The 22,475-nt window shown below is 43.1% G+C and overlaps 1 protein-coding gene across 1 annotated transcript in view; it reads left to right on the top strand.

Annotated features, from left to right (window-relative positions):
* LOC139384000 (c-ros oncogene 1, receptor tyrosine kinase) overlaps positions 1–22,475 on the top strand; it is a 678,262-nt gene that overhangs the window by 544,036 nt on the left and 111,751 nt on the right. Inside the window, exon 6 of the mRNA XM_071128628.1 lies at positions 17,946–18,077. Within this exon, the coding sequence (XP_070984729.1) occupies positions 17,946–18,077 (132 nt within the window). The remainder of the gene's footprint in view (positions 1–17,945; positions 18,078–22,475) is intronic.

The raw sequence follows: 22,475 nt of genomic DNA, 5'->3' as shown, positions 1-22,475 counted from the left end.
AAAGACAACAACATATAAACAATCACTTCAGTAGCATCAATTAATGATGTTTTGCCTTAAATCTCACTTACCCACAACTTCCTAAAATATACACCCTCCCGTCTTTAGCTCGCGGTTCTCAGCCTCATCTCCTTTTCTATCCCCGTGACAGCTACCCTTGGGCTCTTCCACAAACATCTTCTGTGAAAATGTTCCCCTCTTTACCAATACAAACTGAGTTTGTATTACAAATCCACCCTCTCTGAGGCAATTATAGCAGTGGGTCTTATTTGATGATATTGAGGAAGTCTTCAATGGCCCTGGGCTAGCTGGGTGGAATATTAATACAAAGACAAATGCCAACTAGAACAGATGTCTGGATCAGCCTAGCATTCAGTCAGATTAGAAAACATTTTACAATGAATTACATGTCACATGTACATCTTACAATTACATGTCACATGTATTTACACAGTGGTCAATGGTTATACAGTATTACTTTCATAACTTCACTTTGGTGGATGTCTATAAACCCTGCAACCCTTTCAGATCTTCAGTAGACCAGAATGTGGATCAACCCCAAAATGTCTCAAAACTCCCCATACTTCAAAATCTCTCCATCTGTCTGATTATTTCCTTTGAAGGGAGCATCACTAGCTCCTCTGTGACCCAACGAAGAAAGAGCCGTACATCAAGGTCATTGGACCACCGAGGTATCAAAGACGACTCTGTGTAGCACAGGGGGCTTTACAAAGAGACAGACAGCTGACCCCTTTCACACTCCCACCATTCTCTGGTGCTTTGATGTACCTCGCCATTCTGTGCACTTTTGGTAGCTTCGTATTTCTTTTAGCTGTCCCCTTTCTCCCAACTTCCTATCCTTCACAGAGGACTTGGCTTGCCCACGTTAGTCTAGCCATTTCATTCCATGAACATGTCATTTCTGAGACACATTGTACACAAAAGTGTTTCAAAATGAAAGGAAGATGTTTCTTTCTGTTCCTTTTCCATTTTGTCACATTGGTCACCACACTCGCAATGCACCAGGCATACATCCCCCTTCTTCTCCTACTGAGCGGCATCCTCTGACAGAGATGGATCATGATTGGGCTCTATCTACTCTGACCAATCGAGTGTGGCTCTGGACAGTTAATAGAATTCTTGACCGAATGCCTCCTGTCCGCTGTCCAGAGGGTGCATCAGGGGCATCCATCTTAGGATCCCTCCAACTGTAAATCTGAATATCTCCCCATTCTGCCTCTAGTGAATTTGAATGAGTGAAGCGTTCGCCCTTGTGTGAAGGGGCACCTGGAGAGAGGGAAGACCCCAGAGAAAAACTCAGTATGTTAACAACACAATCATGTGGTAGTGCTTAATTTCACTCTTTCAGCAAGTACAGTATTTGCCTAGTGTTTACAGTTAAACATTGTGTTACAAATGGGTACTTTCTGGTACATTCAACACAATTGGCAACTACTAATTGAAAAGCCCAGTACGGAAACAAAGCAGTGATGTGGTGGTAACCAGAGCAATATACTGTAGATACAGTGATGATCTAGTGATAGAGCATCATTTTACTGTCCTGTTTCAGCGGGTGTTTGCCTAGTGTTTACATGGAAATATTGTGGTACAAATGGGTACTTTCTGGTAGTTCATTCAACATAACTGCTACCAAATAGTACAAAGTGGTGTTTGTTTTGATGAATCCCAAAGAAACCCTACTATTTAGTAATTATTGGATAATGATTATGTTACCATGTAATGGGAGAATTTAAATTAAACCATTGTCTTTATTGGCGATAATGGGGATGGGGAAAAGGGTTGAAACAAGAAAAGAGAACATGGATATGATAGGAAAGAATATGTGAATCATTTAATTGATGTGGATATATACAGTATAAAGACATACAATGCATAGGGAAATTAGTATGGAATTACAACCGGCCAAGAAAATACATGGTTCAGTTCATGACATAACTCTGGAGTACTTCTACTCATTGAAACACACGAATGGTTTTAAGTCATTATAATGAAAAACACAAATAGGGAAGTCCATAGCATTAAGATAACTAAGGTTCTTATTAGAGGCTTGCTAAAGAACGAGCTAGATGTGATGGATTTCAATTGGTTCCCCAGACCTCAGGCCAGACACAATAATTGTGATTAAACTAAGGTGATTCACCCTCTCATGGCAAATAACAAAAACAGAAATGCATCACCCCAGAAGTGAACTTTCGTGTCTGCCACAGACATGTTGTTGTATCGACTTTTATGATGCATGCTTCAACAGACTTACCTACTCAGTCAGCATTCAAATCACTTTTTAATTCTGAACACAGCCGCAGTGAAAGTTGTATTCAAATGAGGTCTTAGAACTTGTTTTTACGTGACCTTACAATCAAAATATTGCCCCCAGATGTACTTACCAGCCTGATCCCAATCTGTGTCTACTCACTTGTCATACTGAGCATGTCACAAGCACAGTTACATGTAAATCTTTTGGCAAATGTGGGTTGGTGTGCTCCTCTTTTTTTTTTGTTCTGTTGCATTTTGGTTGTGCATCCATACAAACTAAGAGGCTGTCCTAGTATGGACTCCCGGACATCCATATTAGCATCATCCAAGTATTATTCCAAGTTGTTTAGAGTAGGTTTGCTTGATGAGTTAAAGGAAAATTCTGCCCTAAAACAATCTTTTGTTATTTGTTTCGTTAGTCCATTGTTAATGTAGTCCCAAAATGTTTTTCAAGATTTATAACTTTCAAAATACAGAAATCATCCCTGTATGATGCATTCTGCATCACATGACGCAAAACGTAACAACATATGATGCCAAATGCCTGCCTATTTTTCATGGTTTGGGCTAGGCCCCTTTATTCCAGTGAAGGTAAATCTTAACGCAATGATATTCTAGACAATTCTGTGCTTCCAACTTTGTGGCAACATTTTGGGGAAGGCACTTTCCTGTTTCAGCATGACAATGCCCCAGTGCACAACGCGAGGTCCATACAGAAATGGTTTGTCGAGATAGGTGTGGAAGAACTTGACTGGCCTGCACAGAGCCCTGACCTCAACCCCATCTAACACCTTTGGGATGAATTGTAATGCCGACTGCGAGCCAGGCCTAATCGGCCAACATCAGTGCCTGACCTCACTAATGCTCTTGTGGCTGAATGGAAGCAAGTCCCCACAGCAATCCTCCAACATCTAGTGAAAAGCGTTCCCAGAAGAGTGGAGGCTGTTATAGCAGCAAAGGGGGGGACCAACTCCATATTATTTTCCATGATTTTCGAATGAGATGTTCGACAATGAGATGTCCACAATGAGATGTCCACATACCGTTGGTCAAGTAGTGTATCTTGAAAGGCTTTGCTTGCAAGTGTAACAAGTTGGATATGAACCCAGCTCTCCCACGGGAGCAACCAACGTCTTAAACCATTTTACAGTCTTGGGCCAAAGGCAGACCCTGGTTTTGGAGTATGCAGGCATGGCTACCTCAACACATGGCCATGACCGACTCATATCCGCTTCACAAGCAGGACTAAGTAACACTGACATCATTTTTTAGGGAGCGGTAATGAGGTGACCAATAACAGCTGCAATTGAGATCAGCTGTGCTGGTTAATTTAGCGCATATTGTTGATGTAACAAGACATCCGCTGGCGATAATCTTGTGCCATCGATGTAGGCTTCTTGTTATTTGATTATATTCCAATGAAAGGTGTGAAAATAATAGGCTACTGTTTCTGTTTCCTGGCTGAGTTGATGACCTGATTTGAGCCATCAGTTGATTGACAGTTGTAGGCGTACTGTAGAATGCTAAACTTTCCTCCAGTGTGTATGCTTGCCCAGGCTTTATCGCTAGGCAATGTATAATTTGTCAATTTAGTTATGGTCTTTGGTGTGGATTGAAAGCCTGTATTGTATGGCTTTAATATTTAATTTTGTAAAGCTGTCAAGATGTTTATTATGCATTTGACATTGTAAATGCAATTAAGTCGTGTCACTAGATCGTAGAGCACTGGTATCGAACTCATGAGGCTCGAAGCCAGACTCGCCTGCTTAGACCACCGCGTTACAGCGGTGAATATTGATGATACCGTAGATGTTATTGATGATACATACTGTACATACTGACTCTGGCATATGTGTGCCAAGGGAAACCGCTGGACCACAAAGGCACTGCAGTAACCAATAATTTATTTGGCCTATTGCTTGCCTTCAATATATAATAAAACAATTTATTAAAAAAGGATTTTCCCTAAGAAAAAATACATCTACACCCTGCAAATATGTCAATTTATTATAATTCACATAAGAATTCACACAAGATGTGCTGTAGCCTGCTTCCCTGGCAGTGATTCTAAATATTATCTTCATATATTAAAATCCTACATCTGCAAGATTATTTTCCTCTTGCGATGAAAGGGGTCAAATTAAGATCCGACATCTGTAGTTTAAAATGACCTTGATGTTTATAATATATACTATTTTTCTTAAAGAAGTACACCAGTAAGGTCAGTGTCAACAGCCTGACTAACATTATTGAGACTATATGATATTAATTGAATCTAATATTCTAGTTCATTACCTAAATGTTGGCTGTTTTGGCACCTTTCAAAGAACAATAACTGCTCCCCACTGACACTAACCTCATCAAATCTATCATATACTAATTTTTATCATCACTCGTTTTGACAGCTTGATGATGGCAACAGGAATCATAAGCGGGAAAAATAAGCTTTAGATTACTAGTGATCCATCATTCCTTATTTCGCAATAATCTCACAGTGCATCATCACTTTAACAGGACCAGCCAATCAGCATTTCATAAGAGAGCCGAGCTATGTTCCTTATTGACACAGACGTTGTCCACCGGTGACTGCTGTAAAATACACCATCAAGAGATAACAAATCAAATGGCAGGACTGAAACAGTGGCTTCCTGATTCTGGGTAGTGATATTGGAAATTACGTCATGAGGTGAAACCTAAGCGGCATGAGACCTAGACCTAAGCAGCATGAGAAAAAGTGAGCCATATGTGTTGCTTTGTAGCTCAGTTGATAGAGTATGGTACTTGTAACACCAGGGTAGTGGCTTCGATTCCCGTGACCACACATACATTAATCTGATGACTGTTATTTATCTAATCAGCTAACTATGTTTAAGTTTTACCCGATTTAAATTAATAATGTAACAATTAACTCATTAGGATTTAAGGCACCACGAGAGTGGTTGTTTTAAGAGTTACCATCTCCCGAATTAAACTATAAAGGTCTTCACCTATCACATCCATAACACAGTCAATGTATTAAAACATTTTCACAACTTTTGGATGAATAGCGTGCCCAGAGTGAACTGCCTCCTACTCAGTCCCAGATGCTAATATATGCATATTATTATTAGTATTGGATAGAAAAAAGCGTCGAGCAAACCCGTATCCGGGAGCGTAATCATAGCCTCAAGCTCATTACCATAACGCAACGTTAACTATTCATGAAAATCGCAAATGAAATGAAAGAAATATATTCACTCACAAGCTTAGCCTTTTGTTAACAACACTGTCGTCTCAGATTTTCAAAATATGCTTTTCAACCATAGCTACACAAGCATTTGTGTAAGAGTATTGATAGCCTAGCATAGCATTAAGCCTAGCATTCAGCAGGCAACATTTTCACAAAAACAAGAAAAGCATTCAAATAAAATAATTTACCTTTGAAGAACTTCGGATGTTTTCAATGACGAGACTCTCAGTTAGATAGCAAATGTTAATTTTTTCCAAAAATATTATTTGTGTAGGAGAAATCGCTCCGTTTTGTTCATCACGTTTGGCTAAGAAAAAAATCAGAAAATGCAGTCTCTACAACGCCAAACTTTTTACCAAATTAACTCCATAATATCGACAGAAACATGGCAAACGTTGTTTAGAATCAATCCTCAAGGTGTTTTTCACATATCTATTCGATGATAAATCATTCGTGGCAGTTGTTTCTCCTCGGAAGCAAACGGAAAAATACACGCAGCTGGAGATTACGCAATAATTGCGACGGAGGACACCAAGCGAGCACCTGGTAGATGTAGTGTAAAATGGTCAATCTTCCAATGATATGCCTACAAATACGTCACAATGCTGTCGACACAATGGGGAAACGACAGAATTTCTAAGCTCATTCGTGACACATTCACAGCCATATAAGGAGACATTGGAACACAGCGCCTTCAACATCTGGGGCACTTCCTGTTTGAAATGTCATCTTGGTTTCGCCTGTAGCATCAGTTCTGTGGCACTCACAGACAATATCTTTGCAGTTTTGGAAACGTCAGGGTGTTTTCTTTCCAAAGCTGTCAATTATATGCATAGTCGAGCATCTTTTCGTGACAAAATATCACGCTTAAAACGGGAACGTTTTTTTATCCAATAATGAAATACCGCCCCCAGAGTTCCAAGAAGTTAACACATTAGGAAAAGGTCCTTAGCTGAATGACACAACATGGTGGCTTTTTACACAACAACGTGGAGAGGGAGAGAAAGAGAGACTTTTCGTTGATACCTTTGAGAAACTATTCTTACAGTAATCATATACTTTGCACACAAACCGCCACCTGTTTGGAGTAAGAAATCATGAATGTATTTACGTGTGAATGCCTTCATTCGCCGTCTATCTCTGTTGGAACCAGCCCTCCTTAGGAAGGAGGATGGGCCTTTCAGCGGCACGCTTGTAAGGCTTTGATTGTCCGAAAGGGTCCGGACCCGTCTTTTCTACTGTTGTTCACTCTGGACGATGCTCCTTTGAAGATAGGCTAGCCAGCCGTGTCAATGGTTCCATTGGGTGAGGAGAGTAGTACAGTGGTTCCACTTAAATTCAATGTTCTAGGTACAGCTTTTTTTAGGACAGCTAATCAGCTGTACCAGTGATTTGCGTTGATATTCAGAGTTCAAACCACTTTAGACATGGGCTACAGCTCTCCGTCTTTCCTGGTCTGGTGTTAATTTCTTTACCAATCCTTTTATGCACTCTGGTAGAAAGGGACATTTCTGTCAGGCTGACACGCTCTCTAACCTCCCTCGGGGCGTGGCTACTTACTATGCAAAGTTTATAGGAGACATATGATCTCATGGCGCCTAAAAACACATTCATATCTTAACAAAAATATGTTCATCGTTTTTCATATGTCATATACAACGTAGAGGATGGAGACTTCTTACATATAGTGTATATACTTTTCAAGTTACAGTATTTCCTTTATAACCTTTTTAATGGCATCACAAATTTAAAACCAATATGACACGACTTTTCTACAGCTAACAGCAGACGTGTTCTGGAAGGGTCTTGGAGAAGACCAGGATGTTCATAGAGGTAAACAAAGACGAACCGATTCAACATATCCCTAAGAGTGTCATTGACCAATGCTTGGAAGACTGCCCATGAGTTCGATAATCCAAATTGCATGACTAAATACTCAGTGTACACTAGGGGTGTTAAAGGCAGTTTTCCATTCATCTCCCGCCTTGATTCTCACAAGATTGTAAGCATTGCGGTGGTCCAGTTTGGTGAAGAATTGGGCCCCCTGTTTCAGCTCCAAGATGGCGGACATGCGGGGTAGCGGGGTAACAGTTCTTAATCGTGATCCTGTTCAGCCCTCGGTAGTCGATGCAGGGACGCAGACCTCAATACTTCTTTCCCACAAAGAAGAAACCTGCACAAGCCGGGGATGTTGAGGAGCAAATGAAACCTGCCTCCAGCAAGTTCTGGATGTAATTGTCCATGACTGCAGCTTCAGGGATCGAGAGGGAGTAAAGATGGCCCCGGGGAGGGGTGGAGCCGGGTAGGAGTTCTATGGCGCAGTCTTATGGACAATGATGAGGGAGGGTGGTGGCTTGCCTCTTACTGAAGGCCTCCCGGAGGTCGAAGTATTCAGTAGGGAGAGAGAAGAAGTATTGGTCTTCAATGGATGCAGGGGGACGCAACGAGGCTGTAGGTGGGGGTTTTAGACATTTATTCTGGCAAATCTTACCCCAGTCTAGTAGGTGCCCCGTGGATCAGGAGAGTAGGGGGTTATGTAGTGCTAGTCAGGTGTACCCTAGAATAAGTGGGTTCTCGGGAGCAGTGATCAAAAGAAAACTAAGAGTCACCCCAACCTGCAGTAGAATGGGAACCATGACAACTGTCATCCATTGCCAAGCTGATCTGACCCATTCGGATCCTCACAGGACAATCATAACAACGTTATTCCAACCAGACCTCATTTTTATGTTTGTAACATCAACCAATTTTGCCAGCTGAGATGAGAGTCCTCATTTCAAGTGGACAGATATTACTCAATCTCCAGAATGAGACAGAATCCACTCGGCAACAATGTTGCCATTTGTCAGTAGGGTTTAGCAGCCACAGTGGCCTTTCCTGTCATCTCTTTGCCTTTTCCTCCCCAAATACATCATTCCTCAGAGCCAGCACAGAGCCGTGGGCGATTGGGATAACAAAACACGCTGACTCCCCTAGGCAATTTGTCTTGCACCTCCCGCTTTGTCTCGCACCTTCCGCATTTTCAGAATCTGACAAGCGTGATTAAGGCAGACCAACTGCGGTCAGCTTGGAGGCATGTGTCTGCCTGGCCACAGTCAGTCAGTAGAGGTCTGCTTTGGATTTCAACATGGCCTCCTCAAACTCAATCGATACAGAAACTCTCAGCTGAGACAGGTAAATACCTAGCTCCAAATTCTATAAGAGGGTTGATGGTGCTTATGATACCTGGCTGTGGACTACAGCTGTAAGTGTTATACAGCTATGTCTCAAGGCGAGGTGTGATAATGAGGTGTAGATTAGGGTCTAGAAATCCTGTTTTGTTTTCTAATCAAGTTGTGGAATTGTCAGTTCTTCACAGTAAGCAACCAGGGAGTCAGAATCACATAATTGCTACTGTCAACATACCTAAACAGTCAAGGCCATAAAAAGCCCATATTATTATACTTACAAAAGAGCTCACATATGACCCCCCCATAATACACACAGAACACTGGCGCATAGCTCTTATTTCTATTATACTTTTGACTAAGATTGTCGTTCTCATTAATCTCAAGTTGAGCATTAGCAAGCCTTTTCACTCTGTCTAATGTTAGGGAAAAGCATTAACTGCCATGGGGATTACATAAGGTGGTGTTTTGTTTCTCACTGTATGAAGGCTTTCTAGCCAAGCGTTGGGAGAAATAAAGACCTAACACAAGAGGCAGTCACTGCTGAGATGTTTTTCTGAACATAATTGAAGGTCATTGTGAGAAGTCATTATTTGCAGGTATTCCCTACTGTGCTAACAGGTAGGGGGAAAGAATAGAGATATGTCCCAAATGGCAGCCTATTCCCTATATAGTGCCCTATATAGGGCATAGTGTGCCATTTGGGACGCATACAGGTCTACAGTTAGCTGGCTGTACATTTGACCACACAGTTAGACATAAGAGTTTTATCGTTCTAAAGACATCTATTGGAGCAATTTTTGTAATTTGCATTTATACAATGACACAGACATCGTTATATTCCTACACCACACTTTTATTCAATTGAAAGTGTAGAACTCACTGTCTGTGGTGTTTCTTTGGTGTGTACTCATACTCTCAGGTTTTCAGGCCTAACTTAATCTTATATTGTCTCACACAAATCAAGGGCAAACTATGGTACAGTACACGGACGCAGCCATCCGCGATAATATCGCTCTTTCTTTCTTCCCTATGAAAATGGAAAAAGTGATCCCCATCAGCAAGCTTCCTGCTTTTCTTTTTGTTCTCCCTTTATCTACGATCATCAGCTTCCGATGATGAACTCCGAGCGAGTTGTCAGTTTTTACAAGAGTGCATTCCAAATGTCACCCTAGTCCCTATGGACCCTGGTCAAAACTAGTGCACTACTTAGGGAATAGGGTGCCATTTGCGACTCAATCAAGTCTGTCTGCTGATGCTTCTGTTTTACAATTTGCATAGATATGCAAATTTTCCACAGCTACCATCTCAATGCTCCCGACTGATGGCCATGGTATCATGGTGACATCACACATTTGTCAGAAATCCTATCCCCCTGTGCCACCCTACTGGTGGCACAGGTCCTTGTGGTCCTTGTCCTATGGTAACGTCGCTGTATGCAAAACGCGACTGTCAGAGTTTACGTGATTTATGATGAGTTGGGTCAAAGATGGGATTCAGATATTTATGGTTAGAGTTATGGATTATCCTTGTGTTATACTTTGTCACAGACTTTACAATGTTGATGACAGAGTTTCTTTACATTTTATTTATTTATTTAGCCCCATATGACCCGCATCCACCTCCTAAAGATGCAGTCTTTGAGGCTCTGCATCAAAGCGTTGAACCTAAAGAAACCACTAAAACATCCCCTTGTGTGCTCCTACCACTTCTTTTACAAGAAGCCTATGGTGGAGCATCTTTACCTAGAAAAATGGCTTGGCTGCGATGCTCCACTCGTGAAGAAGCATTGTGTGTTGGTCAGGCAGTCATCAGTGACAGGAAAGCCAAACGCTTGAGCAGTTTGCCTGCTCTCATTTTGTGTCTCCCTCTTGCTCTTGTATCTAATCACAGTCTCTCAATAGCACCATTTATTTCCTATACAACTCAATAAAAAAATCCCATTTGATATATACTGTACTTAATTATTATGATTATTAAATATTATTAGGAGCGTTCATGCAGTATGGTGTTTCATTGTACGGATTTGTTATTAATTGTCCATTGACTAACAAAGCCATACTAATTTATTAACAGATGACACAACAGGCTCAAGTGTTCACCAAATTGAAAATGGGGATTGGCCAACACAAACAGAAGGAATGGATATGCCTTCAGAGAAGGATGCCCAAACTCAATGGGATGACCCATCTCTAAGTGATCACAACTACAACTCAGATGATCATATAAAGCCCACTACCTGTGAGGCACGGACACAGTGCCCAGCAACACCTCTCTACAAAACCCTGCTGAGGAACGAAGCACTCTGTCGACTGCATACAGGCTTGTCTCTTGCTGCCTTTTCTACCCTGGCGGAACGTCTTCTATCCCTCTACAAAGGCAGCTTTCAGTTAGACCTGACATACCAACTCTTGATGATACTGATGAAGCTGTATCTCAACTTGCTGCAGCGGGACTTGTGCAGAAAGTTTTGGTGTTTTCTAGAGTATTGTCAGTCGAGTGATTTGTTATTGGATTGGCATGATGGAAGAGAATCTGAGGAAATTCCATTGTTGCCAAGGGAAACCATCCGTGCTACAATGCCAGAATGTTTTAAGGACCACTACCCAGGAACAAACTGCTCAGAAACTGCTTTACAGAAGAGCAAGAATCTGGATTCAAGGGGAGAGTCATTCAGCCATTACTACGCCCAGAACACTATCAAATACCTGGTGGCCATTGCACCTTGTGATGTTCATTTCCTCAGCATATGAAAGGGAGATGTAGCGACAAATATGTAACATCGGATTCTGGGTTCCTGGAGTACCTCTGTCCAGGTGATGAGGTCATGGCTGACCGTGATCTGCTACACGAGAGGAAGATCACAATTCCAGCCTTCACAAAGAGGCACACATCTGTCAGAGGAAGACACCACATGTACAAAATGGATAGCTAATTCAGCGTAATTCAGCGTCCTGCGACTGGAGCCGCACGACGTGGAGGGGGTACTGTCACCGTGTGCCAATCAACCTCATCTAAAATGGACAAAATACTTTGAATCTGTGCTGCCCTGTGTATCCTGCGTGGTGATATCATTAATGAAGATGCTGAATGAACTGACCAGTGAAAAGCCATTCACAGGGTCGATTTCCCAATATGTATTAAAGTTGTGTTAAAAGTGTTGTTAAATACATTTAAATTAATTATATAACAACTGAATTATTTGTTTTACATACTCATTAATATTAATACAAAGCAAAGCCATAAAAACAATTTCCACAATACTGTGACTGTTGACGCATTAAGTCAGGGTTTTTAACAATTTGTTAATAGCATCTGCAAACAGGAGAGACATCTGACTACATACTCCTACAGAGTTGCATATATTTGTCACTCAGTGACAATCTGCCTGATTGATACTCCTCAACAATAAATGGCAGCATGTGTGTTGAGTATAATGCATTCAACCTCAAGACAGCCTCTGCACACAACTGTGCATGATAGGGAGCAGGAATGACAACTTGCTGGGACGGAGTCCAGATGAGCACCTTACTTTCTTCCAGTCCTGTGCAAAACATAACAATTTGCACCTGCATGTTGTAGCCACATGGTTGCAGTTGGGGTGTACCCTACACCACCTTCACAGGGAGGGAAGCTAAAGTCATTCCACTACTGTCACTTGTGCTCCCTCTCCGGCATCTAGGTCACCTCCCTGATTACCTTCCTTATATGTGTCACTCCATTTGGTTCCTTCCCCAGACGTTATTGTTTCTGCTTCAGATTTATGTCTGTGTGTTGTTCGTGTTTTGTTTATTAATTAAATCACTCACTCCCTGAACTTGCTTCCCGACTTTCAGCGCACACCGTTACAAAATAACGCCTCACCTAAGGGAAGCATTAGGGAGCGTTTATATATTTTTTGTGTCAGGTGGAATGATGTCGGGTCCGGGAGCAGCAATAGGCTTCCATGCCTCAGCCAGATCGCCAGGCTTCCCTGCCTCCGCTGGCTCGTCAAGCTCTCATGCCTCAGCCGGCTCTTCAGGCTCTCATGCCTCAGCCGGCTCGTCAGGCTCTCATGCCTCAGCCGGCTCGTCAGGCTCTCATGCTTCAGCCGGCTCGTCAGGCTCTCATGCCTCAGCCGGCTCGTCAGGAATTCATGCCCTCCCCGGATCGCTAGGCTCTCCTGCTTCCACCAGCTCGTCAGGCTCTCGTGCCTCAGCTAGATCATCAGGTTCCCCTGCCTCAGCCCCCTGTCAGATTCACGCGTCCCAGCCGGCGACAGATTCCCATGCATCAGCAGGGGTGACCGGTGCACTCCTAATCCTATAGGTTGCCATGCTCCTGTGTCTCAGCCGGATTCACAGGTTTCCTTCACCTCTGCAGAGGTGACCAGTCCAACTCCTGGTCCCCGGGATCGTCTTTTGGTCAGCGTCCTGCAGCTGGAGCCGCGAGTCGTGGAGGGGGTACTGTCACGTGTCCGGCCTCTAGGTCACCAGGCTGCTTGTTATGGCGCACACCTGTCATCATTGTTTCGTGCACCTGCGCATCATCACTCACCTGAACTCCATCACCTCCCTGATTCCTTCCTTGTATATGTCACTCTTTTTGGTTCCTTCCCCAGGCGTTATTGTTTCAGTTTCATGTTTTTGCGTTGTTCGTGTTTTGTTTATTGATTAAATCACTCACAGCTACCGAATAATAGTAAAGCCCCCTTTACTGGCTCAAATAGCTGACCAATCAGCCTGTTACCAACACCTCTGGAAAAAAATGTGTTTGACCAGATACAATGTTATTTCACAGTAAACAAATTGACAACAGAATTTCAGCATGCTTGGGAAGGACACTCAACAAGCAGAGCACTTACACAAATAACTGATTATTGGCTGAGAGAAATTTGATGATAAAATTATTGTGGGGGCTGCCTTGTTAGACTTCAGTGCAGCTTTTGACATTATTGATCATGGTCTCCTAATGGAAAAACGTATGTGTTATGGCTTTACACCCCCTGCTATAATGTGGATAAAGACTTACATGTCTAACAGAACACAGAGGGTGTTCTTTAATGGAAGCCTATCAAATATAATCCAGTTAGAATAAGGAATTCCCCAGGGTAGCTGTTTAGGGCCCTTGCTTTTTCAAGTTTTACTAACGACATGCCAGAACGTCAGCTACTACAGCGACTGAAATGACTGCAACACTCAACAAAGAGCTGCAGTTAGTTTGAGTGGGTGGCAAGGAATAAGTTAGCCCTAAATATTTCTAAAACTAAAAGCATTGTATTTGGAACAAAACACTCACTAAACCCTAAATCTCAACTAAATCTTGTAGTAAATCATGTGGAAATTTAGCAAGTTGATGACTAAACTGCTTAGAGGAAAACTGTATTGTAAACTGTCATGGTCAAAACATATTGATGCAGTAGTAGCTAAGATGGGGAGAAGTCTGTCTATTATAAAGCGATGCCCTGCCTTCTTAACAGCACTATCAACAAGGCAGATCCTACAGGCCCTAGTTTTATCGCACCTTGACTACTGTTCAGTCGTGTGGTCAGGTGCCACAAAAAAATGACATAGGAAAATTGCAATTGGCTCAGAACAGGGCAGCACGGCTGGCCCTTGGATGCACACAGATAGCTAATATTAATAATATGCATGTCAATCTGTGGAGGAGAGATTGACTTCATCACTACTTTTATTTATGAGAGGTATTGACATGTTGAATGCACCAAGCTGTCTAAACTACTGGCACACAGCTCGGACACCCATGCATATCCCAAAAGACATGCCACAAGAGGTCTCTTCACAGTCCCCAACTCCAGAACAGACTATGGGAGGCACACAGTACTACATAGAGCCATGAGTACATTGAACTCTATTCCACATCAAGTAACTAACGCAAGCAGTAAAATTAGATTTAAAAAAGGGATAAAACACACATTATGTAACAGTGGGGACTGTGAAGCAACACAAACATTGGCACAGACACACGCATACACACACAAACACATGCATACACGCATACACACACACACACACACACACACACACATAGATTTAGTATTGTAGATATGTGGTAGTGGTGGAGTAGGGGCCTGAGGGCACACAGTGTGTTGTAAAATCTGTGGATGTATTGTAATGTTTAAAATTTTAAAAACTGCTGTAGCAGCTAATGTGGATCCATAATAAATACAAATACATCACAGGTTATCCCAATGTAGACATCATCCAGATATCACAGCCCTTCCCCATGACAGGACACTGGATATCCAACAGCTCTTAGTAGTTCAGCACTCTGTCAGGGCTCTTCAACAATGACAACAGGGCCTCTGTGGTCTACAGGGTATCCACAGTCTTCCAGCCACTGGGAGGCCATCAGCTCATCATCTTCAAATACATTGAAATGGTACAGCCACAAATAAATATTCATTTCAGTTCATTTTGACCTAGGATGCTACTGGCTGTGATGTTATTGTTATTGTCTGTTCAGCATTAACACGTTTTGTTTTTGTTTATTTGTTAAGATGTGTTAAAGATGCACGTTTTTTAATTATTAGCTAGCCACCGCTCTGAGGTAATTCGCTAGCGTTGACAGAAGTTGTGAAACGGAAAGACAAACACAATTGCGTTTGAATGGAACTGGGTCAAGTGGGCGGGGCTACATAAGGCGAAAACTAAAACATTTAACAAATTCTAGTTATCGCCTTCCCAGAATGGGAAAAATTCACTTTTTATTTTATTTTATTCAGTTTCATTATATTATTCTTAATATAATTGCATTAATTTGCATGACGAAATGTCATGACTGCCACAGCCCCAGCCACACTCCTACTAAACTATGCCTCCAGTCTTCTGATCTGACCCGCTGGGTCATATCTCAATAACTCAGTACCAAAAACCCAGCATCAACAACCCAACCTTGCTCTTTTTACAGAAAACAACCAAACCAATTTGACCCAAAGCCTGCAACCCAGCAGTTGGGTCAACCAAACAATCCATCAGTTGGGTCAACCAAACAACTCAGCAGACACTTCTATGGTGTACAGTTGTAGGGCTATTCAATGATGATCTTGGAGGGCCGAAACATTTAACTATTTTCTTTCTCCCTGGAAGTTCCTTGATCCTTGACTAGAAGTTGACAGCTTTTGCACAGTATCTGTTGGAAGAAATGCAGTTTGAATCTCTTCTCCTATTCATTTTCTTCGGTGTTACCCTGCTGGTTTGTATTATGTCATCCAGCCTGTTATTTCAAGTGAGAATATTATGTGACACACTACAAATGCATTACAATAGACTTACACATGCACCATGATGTTATGTATTAAATGGTGTATGACAGCAGTCTGGCAACATGGCTAATAACTGTGGAGATGTTTCATTGTTCTGATTTGTATTGTTCATGTAGAGATAAGTATATGGCAGGTATGAGAGAGGGAGACCGATAAATAGTGAAGAGGTAGACTGGTGGCCTCTAGGGGCAATATATGTGGACTCCATGGGCGATATACACTGAGTGTATAAAACATTAGGAACACCTTCCTAATGTTGAGTTGCACCCCCTTTTGTCCTAAGGTGTCGAAAGCATTCCACAGGGATGCTGGCCCATGTTGATTCACATGCTTCCAATAGTTGTGTCAAGTTGGCTGGATGTCTTTTGGGTGGTGGACCATTCTTGTGGGAAACACGGGATATTTTTTAGGGTGAAAAACTCAGCAGCATTGCAGTTATTGACACATTCAAATCAATTTGTGTTTGTCACATGTGCCGAATACAACAGGTATTGTACCTTACTGTGAAATGCTTACTTACAAGCCCTTAACCGACAATGCAGTTCAAGAAATAGAGTTAAGAAAATATTTACTAAATTAACTAAAGTAAAAAAAATGGAATCAAGAAGTAACAGAAGAAAATGACATAACAATAACGAGGCTATATACCGGGGGTACCGGTATCGATGTGCGGGGTACATGTTAGACGAGGTAATTTGTGAAGTGACTATGCATAGATAATAAACAGCCAGTAGCAGCAGTGTAAAAACAGAGTTTGGCCATTTGATTAATTGTTCAGCAGTAAATTGTCTTGGGGGTAGAGCCTTTTGGTCCTAGACTTGGCCATGTGTTAGCAAAGAGAACAGTTTATGACTTGGGTGACTAGAGCCTTTGACAAACTGGTACACCATAAGCACTTAAATATTTTGTCTTGCCCATTCACCCTCTGATTTTTTTATTTGACCTTTATTTCATTAGGCAAGTCAGTTAAGAACAAATTCTTGTTTTCAATGACAGCCTTGGTTAACTGCCTGTTCAAGGGCAGAATGTACCTTTGTCTGCTCAGGGATTTGACCTTGCAACCTTTTGGTTGCTAGTCCACCGCTGTAACCACTAGGCTACCCTGCTGCCCCAGCTACCCTGATAGGCACTCATACCAATCCATGCCTCAATTGTCTCGAGGCTTGAAAATCCTTCTTGATCACGCCTCCTCCCTTTCATCTATACTGATTGAAGTGGATTTAAGAAGTGACATCAATAAGGGTTCATAGCTTTCGCCTGGATACACCTGGTCAGTATATGTCATTAAAAGAGTATGTTCCTAATGTTTTTTACACTCAGTGTATGTGATCTGACGATGGCAGCAGTACCGCAAGACTAACCTCCAGCACTCATTGCTCTGTGTTTCTATCTCTCTCTATGATTTTTCCAGATCCCTCCCCGTTCCACAACAACATGGGATCATATTGTAATGAAACAGCAGGGATCAGGTCTCGAACCCTCGACCAGTGCCGCAAAAGCATGCTCGTGCAGCAGAGTTGATTTCCGCACTGAAAAACCCAGGGTTGTTACACAACTCCCTCCTTTCAAAGAGCGCGTTCTCGCGCTAGCTTGCGACTCTACGTCTTACAGTAACGCGCTCACCGGCCAAGCACACGCACTGTCGTGGATGCAGGGTTCGATCACTTCTGACACCATGGTAATGAAACAGGCAGGGAGCAGGTCTCAAACCCTCAACCTTCTTGCCCGAGGTCCGGCGCGCTATCGACTGTGCCGCAAAAGCATGCTCGTGCTGCAGAGTCGATTTTGGCGCTTATAAACCCAGGGTCGTTACAATATCATATGTAAAAGTACATGTGTGTGTATATCTATGCAAACTACACTTTTCTGTTGTAAATAGTACATGGTAGCAGTTTTGTTTACGGTGTCCATTTCATGACACCCTCAAGCCTCAACCATGTCATTGTGATGATGATTCATTTCTCTCTGTTGACAGATGTGTTTCTGTCTCGCTCTCTTTGCTTCTCTCCAGATCTCTCCCCTTTCCACAACATCCCCCTCCAGGGCCAGTACCATTGTCACCATGGCCCGGGGGTCCCTCTGGGACAGTTGTGTGACTTCACGATGGACTGCCCACTCGGCGACGACGAAGGGGACATGTGCAGTGAGTACAGCTTATCTATTCTGAACAAAAATATAAACATTCAACAATTTCAACGTTTTTACTGAGTTACAATTCATAAGAAATAAGACAATATAAATAAATAAATTAGGCCCTAATCTATTGATTACACATGACTGGGCAGGGGTGCAGCCATTGGTGGGCTGCACCCCACCCACTAGGGAGCCAGGCCCAGCCAATCAGAATTATTTTTTTGTAACAAAAAGGCAAAAAGACAATGGAGGCAACTTCAGGTTGAGAAATGAACAATCAATTCTCTGGCAACAGCTCTGGTGGACCTTCCTGCAGTCAGTATGCCAACTTTATGCTCCCTCAAAACTTGAGACATATGTGACATTGTGTCGTGTGACAAAACTGCACATTTTAAAGTGTGCTTTTATTGTCCCCATTACAAGGTGTACCTGTGTAATGATCATGCTGTTTAATCAGCATCTTGATGTGCCACACTTGTCAGTTGGATGGATTATCTTGGCAAAGGAGAAATGCTCACTGACAGTGATGTAAACAAATTTGTGCACAAAATTTGAGAGAACTTCGCTTTTTGTCCGTTTTATTTCAGCTCATGAAACATGGCACCAACACTTTACATGTTGTGTTTATATTTTTGCTCAGTGTACTTCACCATTGGACTGGGTCTGTTGTGGGTAATGGAGGTTGAAGTCTGTTTGTGTGGGTGGGGGTAGGTGGATGGGGGGGGGCATATATCGCGTGCGCCGAGCCATCCTCAACCTTGGTAAAGCAGCAAAATAGATCAACCATGGTGAGAGCTCCTTTAATGAAGCTGTTGTGCCCCGACTGCCTGCCATTACACAGCTATGGCTATGTACCAAATGGCAGCCTTTTCACTATATAGTGCACTATTTTTGACCACAGCACTATACAGTGACATTTGGGACGTTGCCCACAACTACGGCTGCCTGAACTTACTTGACAGAGGCACTGCAGAGCGCAGTCAGAGCATAAACGTTTCCCACTTCGACACCATACATTGCTAGCATTTCTCACCCTTAAAATGTTTCTGCGGTTCTTATTTTTCGTTTACGGGAACACATTTGTTTTCTCAAAGGAACAGTTGTATGCCAATGTTAGATGTCTGTGGCTGGCTGGACGTCTGTGTGCAGGGCCATCATGCCCATTGAAATGCACAGGCCACAGTTCTATTACAATATAGAAGATAATGCTTCTTTAAGTCATGATTAATTAAAATAAGTTTAATTTGGCCATCATTGTCCACCATTTTGAGGGGCCAATGCACCCTCAAAAGAATTAGGTACAAGATGTGTGTGTATGTGTGTGATGTGTGGGGAGAACAAGTATTTGATACACTGCCGATTTTGCAGGTTTTCCTACTTACAAAGCACGTAGAGGTCTGTAATTTTTATCATAGGTATACTTCAACTGTGAGAAAAATTCAGAAAATCACATTGTATGATTTTTAAGTAAATTAATTAGCATTTTATTGCATGACATAGGTATTTGATACATCAGAAAAGCAGGACTTAATTTGTGGTACAGAAACCTTTTTTTTGCAATTACAGAGATCATAGTTCTTGACCAGGTTTTCACACACTGCTGCAGGGATTTTGGCCCACTCCTCCATAGAGACCTTCTCCAGATCCTTCAGGTTTCGGGGCGGTCACTGGGCAATACGGACTTTCAGCTCCCTCCAAAGATTTTCTATTGGGTTCAGGTCTGGAGACTGGCCAGGCCACTCCAGGACCTTGAGATGCTTCTTACGGAGCCACTCCTTAGTTGCCCTGGCTGTGTGTTTCGGGTCGTTGTCATGCTGGAAGACCCAGCCACGACCCATCTTCAATTCTCTTACTGAGGAAGGGAGGTTGTTGGCCAAGATCTCGCGATACATGGCCCCATCCATCCTCCCCTTAATATGGCGCACTCTTTCTGTCCCCTTTGCAGAAAAGCATCCCCAAAGAATGATGTTTCCACCTCCATGCTTCACGGTTGGGATGGTGTTCTTGGGGTTGTACTCATCCTTCTTCTTCCTCCAAACACGACGAGTGGAGTTTAGTTCAAAAAGTTCTATTTTTGTCTCATCAGACCACATGACCTTCTCTAATTCCTCCTCTGGATCATCCAGATGGTCATTAGCAACCTTCAGACGGGCCTGGACATGCGCTGGCTTGAGCAGGGGGACCTTGCGTGAGCTGCAGGATTTTAATCCATGACGGCGTAGTGTGTTCCTAATGGTTTTCTTTGAGACTGTGGTCCCAGCTCTCTTCAGGTCCTTGATCAGGTCCTGCCGTGTAGTTCTGAGCTGATCGCTCACCTTCCTCATGATCATTGATGCCCCACGGAGTGAGATCTTGCATGGAGCCCCAGACCGAGGGTGATTGACCGTTATCTTGAACTTCTTCCATTTTCTAATAATTGCGCCAACAGTTGTTGCCTTTTCACCATGCTGCTTGCCTATTGTCCTGTAGCTCATCCCAGCCTTGTGCAGGTCTACAATTTTATTCCTGATGTCCTTACACAGCTCTCTGGTCTTAGCCATTGTGGAGAGGTTGGAGTCTGTTTGATTGAGTGTGTGGACATGTGTCTTTTATACAGGTAACGAGTTCAAACAGGTGCAGTTAATACAGGTAATGAGTGGAGAACAGGAGGGCTTCTTAAAGAAAAACAGGTCTGTGAGAGCCGGAATTCTTACTGGTTGGTAGGTAATCAAATACTTATGTCATGCAATAAAATGCCAATTAATTACTTAAAAATCATACAATGTAATTTTCTGAATTTTTGTTTTAGATTCCGTCTCTCACAGTTGAAGTGTACCTATGATAAAAATTACAGACCTCTACATGCTTTGTAAGTAGGAAACACTGCCAATTTTGCAGGTTATCAAATACTTGTTCTCCCCACTGTATGTGTGTGTGTGCGTGAGTGAGTGTGTGCGTGCGTGTGTGTGCAGTTCATTATGCATGTACAGTACCAGTCAAAAGTTTGGACACACCTACTCATTCAAGGTTTTTTCTTTATTTTTACTATTTTCTACATTGTTGAATAATAGTGAAGACATCAAAACGATGAAAAAACACATATGGAATCATGTAGTAACCAAATAAGGAGGGGCCTTCACGTGTACCATCTGTGGCCGCAGAGGTCACACGGCTGGTCGGTGCCGGGTTGGTTCCTATAGGGGTCAAGGGAGCAGGAAGGGCACTCTGGTGTCACCCCGGGTGAGCCTGCACCACTCTCATCCAGAGCCCTTTGTTGTACACCTGTTTGTGCATGTTTACTTTCCTGAATTTTCCCCGCATTCCCAGCATAAGGTGCTCGTCAATTCAGGCGCAGCTGGGAATTTTATCGACAGAGCATTTGCCCATAGTTTAGGGATCCCTGTTGTTCCAGTGGTTAGGCCTTTCCTAGTTCACGCTCTGGACAGTCGACCATTAGGGTCCGGATTGACTAGGGAGGCTACCATTCCCCTGGGCATGGGGACGCAGGGGGGTCACAAGGAGAGAATCAGTCTCTTCTTTATTGGCTCTCATGCGCTTCCCGTGGTACTAGGCCTCCCCTGGTTAGCTTGTTATGACCCCACCATATCATGGCAACAGAGGGCTCTCACGGGGTGGCTGCAAGAGTGCTCAGGGAGGGGTTTAGGGGTTTCCGTTGGTGCTACTACGGTGGAAAGTCCAGACCAGGTCTCCACCGTGCGCATTCCACCCCATCGACGGGGGGATTGTGCGGTAAATCTCCTGGTAGACGCCGCAATTACCAAGAGTCACATGTATCCCCTGTCACAGGCAGAGACGGCGGCAATGGAAACATATGTTTCCGAATCCCTGCGTCGGGGGTACATTCAGTCCCCCACTTCACCCGCCTACTCGAGTTTCTTTCTTGTGAAGAAGAAGGAGGGAGGTCTGCGCCCGTGTATTGACTACATAGGCCTAAATCAGATCACTGTGAGGTACAGTTACCCGCTACCTCTTATCGCCACTGCGATCAAGTCAATTCACGGGGGGCGCGCTTCTTCACCAAACTTGGTCTCAGGAGCGCTTACAACATGCAGTGTATCCGGTAGGGAGACGAGTGGAAGACGGCGTTCAGTACAACCTCAGGGCATAATGAGTACCTCGTCATGCCGCACGGGTTGATGAATGCTCCATCAGTCTTCCAAGAGATTTTCAGGGACTTGCACGGGTAGGGTGTAGTGGTGTATATCGATGACATTCTGATATACTCCGCTACACGCGTCGAGCATGTGTCCCTGGTGCGCAGGGTGCTTGGTCGACTGTTGGAGCCTTGACCTGTACTTCAAGGCTGAAAAATGCCTGTTCTTGTCTCCTTCCTAGGGTACCGAATTTCCACCTCGGGGTGGAGATGGAGAGTGACCACATTTCAGCCGTGCGTAATTGGCCGACTCCC

This window comes from Oncorhynchus clarkii, chromosome 25 (assembly GCF_045791955.1).
Source record: "Oncorhynchus clarkii lewisi isolate Uvic-CL-2024 chromosome 25, UVic_Ocla_1.0, whole genome shotgun sequence".
Lineage (NCBI taxonomy): Eukaryota > Metazoa > Chordata > Actinopteri > Salmoniformes > Salmonidae > Oncorhynchus > Oncorhynchus clarkii.
Note: the sequence above shows the minus strand (reverse complement) of the source record. Positions and strands in the feature narration are given on the sequence as shown.